This window comes from Electrophorus electricus, chromosome 1 (genome assembly GCF_013358815.1).
Source record: "Electrophorus electricus isolate fEleEle1 chromosome 1, fEleEle1.pri, whole genome shotgun sequence".
Taxonomy (NCBI): domain Eukaryota; kingdom Metazoa; phylum Chordata; class Actinopteri; order Gymnotiformes; family Gymnotidae; genus Electrophorus; species Electrophorus electricus.
The window spans coordinates 36,078,800-36,083,799 of NC_049535.1; the positions used below are offsets into that span (position 1 = coordinate 36,078,800).

The 5,000-nt window shown below is 42.9% G+C and overlaps 1 protein-coding gene across 3 annotated transcripts in view; it reads left to right on the top strand.

Moving 5' to 3' along the window:
- Positions 1 to 5,000, top strand: part of stat5a (signal transducer and activator of transcription 5a) — a 72,130-nt gene that overhangs the window by 60,109 nt on the left and 7,021 nt on the right. For all 3 annotated transcript variants that reach the window (XM_035527867.1, XM_035527872.1, XM_035527871.1), the window contains 3 exons: positions 167 to 259; positions 1,631 to 1,837; positions 3,785 to 3,879. In XM_035527867.1, coding sequence (XP_035383760.1) covers positions 167 to 259; positions 1,631 to 1,837; positions 3,785 to 3,879 — 395 coding nt within the window. The remainder of the gene's footprint in view (positions 1 to 166; positions 260 to 1,630; positions 1,838 to 3,784; positions 3,880 to 5,000) is intronic.

Here is a 5,000-nt window from a genome sequence, read left to right on the forward strand (position 1 = left end):
TGTACACAGGCGCATATTTACGTGTGCACACAAACACACACATATTCACGTGTGCTGTTCAACTCACCGTTCAGCTGAGCTGATGTATGCACACTATGCTAGTTCCACCTCTGTTCATCAATCTCTCTTTCACTCACCTTCCTCTGTCATTCACTCTCGTATGCAGACGCTGTCATTGCCTGTGGTGGTGATCGTTCATGGTAGCCAAGACAACAACGCCACAGCCACAGTGCTGTGGGACAACGCTTTTGCTGAACCAGTGAGTCCTGGAGAACACGGAGCTCAGATTCCCTCAACACACGACTGCTGCCATGAACATGAGTTACTCAGCACTTATTATGTTTGACTTTTATTATATTTGATGGAACAGAAAAATGCTCTGTGGTCAAAATGAGTCGACATGTTAAGTCATCGCCAAGTGGTTGCAAACAAACATGAACCCATTAAATATGAACAACTGGAACCAAGTCTGAAATATTTTCACTAATTTTGAACTGACTGCATTTTTATTTTTGCATTTAAAAATGGTTTACAATCAAATTGTCTTTATGTACACTGGAAAAATGTAAAATGTAATCTATTTACTACTGTGTACGTGCATGTGTGTGTGTGTGTGTGTTGTTTTTTGGGGTGTTTCTTTCCCAAACAGGTTAAAGATTTCTTTGGCACTTAACCAGCACTTTACATAATGCACAGTGTGGTTCGGTCAGTGAGACAGGCCCTGTCTGTAGACCTGGTGTGGTTTGGTCAGTGAGACAGGCCCTGTCTGTAAACCTGGTGTGGTTCGGTCAGTGAGACAGGCCCTGTCTGTAGACCCAGTGTGGTTTGGTCAGTGAGACAGGCCCTGTCTGTAGACCCAGTGTGGTTCGGTCAGTGAGACAGACCCTGTCTGTAGACCCAGTGTGGTTTGGTCAGTGAGACAGGCCCTGTCTGTAGACCCGGTGTGGTTCGGTCAGTGAGACAGGCCCTGTCTGTAGACCTGGTGTGGTTTGGTCAGTGAGACAGGCCCTGTCTGTAGACCCGGTGTGGTTCGGTCAGTGAGACAGACCCTGTCTGTAGACCCAGTGTGGTTCGGTCAGTGAGACAGGCCCTGTCTGTAGACCTGGTGTGGTTTGGTCAGTGAGACAGGCCCTGTCTGTAGACCCGGTGTGGTTCGGTCAGTGAGACAGACCCTGTCTGTAGACCCAGTGTGGTTTGGTCAGTGAGACAGGCCCTGTCTGTAGACCCGGTGTGGTTCGGTCAGTGAGACAGACCCTGTCTGTAGACCCAGTGTGGATCTGTCTGTGAGACAGTAGATGAGTCATACCCAGGACTAGGGCTAACAAGTGGAACCCAGAACATCACTTACTTTGATGTTGATTCACTTAAACAGATAGGAAATGCAATGGAAAAGTAGCCAAGGATGAATCAAAGTCTTCACTGAACCAAGCAAACCTTAAGCATCTTATTAAAGACGACCATAAATGCTCTTGGGTTCCCTCATTAAGTTGTGAATGGAAGTGACTGAAGCTGAATCAGAAACATGTATTTGGTCTGCTGAGTGTTAGCAAGTCCTAGAGAGTCCTAACGAGTCCTTGATAGTCCTAGCGAGCCCTAGTGAGTCCTGATGTGCTGCGTGTTCTCCCCACAGGGCCGTGTGCCATTTGTCGTGCCCGATAAGGTCCTGTGGCCGCAGCTGTGCGAAGCTCTTAACATGAAGTACAAGGCAGAAGTGCAGTCGAACCGAGGTCTGTCGGAGGAGAACCTGGTGTTCCTGGCGCAGAAGGCCTTCAGCAGCTCCAGTAACAGCCCTGAGGAGTTCCACAGCATGACCATGACCTGGTCCCAGTTCAACCGGGTGAGAGTTCCCAGTACAGCCGTCGCAACACAGACATCACACGCACTGTGTGACCCACCTGAAGTCATGTCATTACTGTCAAGCTGTTATTTCCTGTTACATGAAACCTCATCTCAGAGGAAACTATGTGGTTTTCAAGATCGTTCAAATGATTTAAGACAATGAGCCTTTAAGTCCAGTGGAGTTTGCATATTATATTACTTCTGATTTTTTTAAAAGTGATGAACCTTTAATTCATCAGTGTGAAAGAGTCACAAAATACGATTATAATCCACATGAACTGCGTTACCCTGCATGGTTTAAGGTGGAATAACCAGGGTTTAAGGTGGAATAACCAGGGTTTAAGGTGGAATAACCAGGGTTTAAGTTAAATTTCACCTTGCCCACATTGTTAAATAGCTGTGGAATCAGCTTTTGCAGCTGTGGGACTGAACCTTCACAAAAAACACAGTCAGCAGTGACCTTCCCCCCATCATGACCCGACTGTAAGCTACGGCCTGTGGGCTAATCCATGATGGTGGTTTCAGAAACAGCTTAATCCTAAACCACACCCACCCGTTTGAGACTCCTGATAATACCATTTGTCTGTTAGTCATTATCTTTCCACTTCAACGAGCGTGCAGTGTGTGTTGGCCGGTGAAGTAAGCAGCCTGCTGTCAATTAAGGTGGTTTATGATTAGCGAGGAAGGGGCAGTGTGGCATGGCAGGGGTCAGGTATGTAGTCCTAAGGCACTGCTTGTCTTTGACACAGCCTCGTGTCTCTGCGCTACACTGAACACGCCGTGGACGGAGACCTGGGCAAGAACCTGATGCTTTTCCTTTTTCTGTTGACATATTTTCTAAGTCAAGGTCCAAAACTGTTTCATGCATTTAATATTACATTGGGATAGTCCTGGTGAGTTATTTGCAATACATAGAATCAGATTATATCAGGTTATATACAGATTATATCATATTATATACATATTATATCTTGTTATATATAGATTATATCAGATTATTTGCATTTATATTTCAGATTGCATTATACCCTTTCTCACATGCACATACACTTTTTAGACCAGATAAACTCTTCCACTTCCAGATATGTAGAGTATACCGCAAAAAGCACTCCGAAGTATTAATGTATTGCGTGTTAATCTCTATGGCAATATTGAACGCTGAGCTGTAGAACAAACCAATTAGCTGTTGTCAGTATAGCAGAACACTGCAGTATGCAAATGAACCATCAAACAAATGCACCATCAGACAAATGAACCATCAGACAAATGAGCCATCAAACAAATGAACCATCAGACAAATGAGCCATCAGACAAATGCACTATCAAACAAATGAACCATCAGACAAATGAGCCATCAGACAAATGCATTATCAAACAAATGAGCCATCAGACAAATGAGCCGTCAGACAAATGCACTATCAAACAAATGAGCCATCAAACAAATGAACCATCAGACAAATGAACCATCAGACAAATTAGTCATCAGACAAATGCACCATCAAACAAATGTGCCATCAAACAAATGAGCCATCAGACAAATGAGCCATTAGACAAATGTTTCTTTTCATTGTTTGCTGAAAACATTTTGACCAATGTCACAAGTTCCACAAGATTATTTTGTGGGTAATGTTTGTTATATATGTGATAGAGTAATCTGTGTGTTATATATGTGATATAGTAGTCTGTGTGCTATATCTGTGATACAGTAGTCTGCATGTTATATATGTTATATGTGATATAGTAATGTTTGTTATATGTGCTAGAGTAGTCTGTGTGTTATATATGTGATATAGTAATGTTTGTTATATATGTGATATAGCAGTGTGTGTTATATATGTGATATAGTAATGTTTGTTATACATGTGATAGAGTAGTCTGTGTGTTTTATTACTTTATTAAGCATTAATAAACGTATTATAATCTCTTTATGTGTTTGTGCTCATAGGAAAGCCTGCCAGGAAGGAACTTCACATTCTGGCAGTGGTTCGATGGCGTAATGGAACTGACGAAAAAACACCTGAAACCTCACTGGAACGACGGGTAAGAGTACACCTACACCGTACCACACCTGCGCTGTATCGCACCTACACCGTACCACACCTGCGCAGTATCACACGTGCACTGTACCACACCTGCACTGTATCACACCTACACCGTACCACACCTGCACTGTAACACGCCTGCAACTTCACACACACGTTCATGTGACACACCTGCAGCTTCACACAAATGCTCATGTGACATGTTTGCGTATGACTGTCCTGGGGAGAGTATCGCACCCACCAAGCAAAGCTTGACCCTAACCCTAACCCTGCAGATGATCAGTGAATGGTGGTGCAAGCAGGTGAATGAAGAAATTATGAAACTAAGCAGAGCCAAAGGTGATTTATTCCAGTTCAGTTTCAGCTGGGGTACTTTGGACCCTCGGGGGGGGGGGGGGGGGGGGGGGGTTAATACTTCAGTACAGTTAACACCACGATATAGTTAACACCTCAGTACAGTTAACGCCACGATATAGTTAACACCTCAGTACAGTTAACACCACGATATAGTTAACAGCTCAGTACAATTAACACCGTGATATAGTTAACACCTCAGTACAGTTAACACCACGATATAGTTAACAGCTCAGTACAATTAACACCGTGATATAGTTAACACCTCAGTACAGTTAACACCACGATATAGTTAACACCTCAGTACAGTTAACACCACGATATAGTTAACACCTCAGTACAGTTAACACCATGATATAGTTAACAGCTCAGTACAATTAACACCGTGATATAGTTAACACCTCAGTACAGTTAACACCACGATATAGTTAACACCTCAGTACAGTTAACACCATGATATAGTTAACAGCTCAGTACAATTAACACCATAATATAGTTAACACCTCAGTACAATTAATACCATGATATAGTTAACACCTCAGTACAGTTAACACCACGATATAGTTAACACCTCAGTAAAGTTAACACCACGATATAGTTAACACCTCAGTACAGTTAACACCATGATATAGTTAACACCTCAGTACAGTTAACACCTCAGTACAGTAAACACCACGATATAGTTAACACCTCAGTACAGTTAACACCACGATATAGTTAACACCTCAGTACAGTTAACACCTCAGTACAGTAAACACCACGATA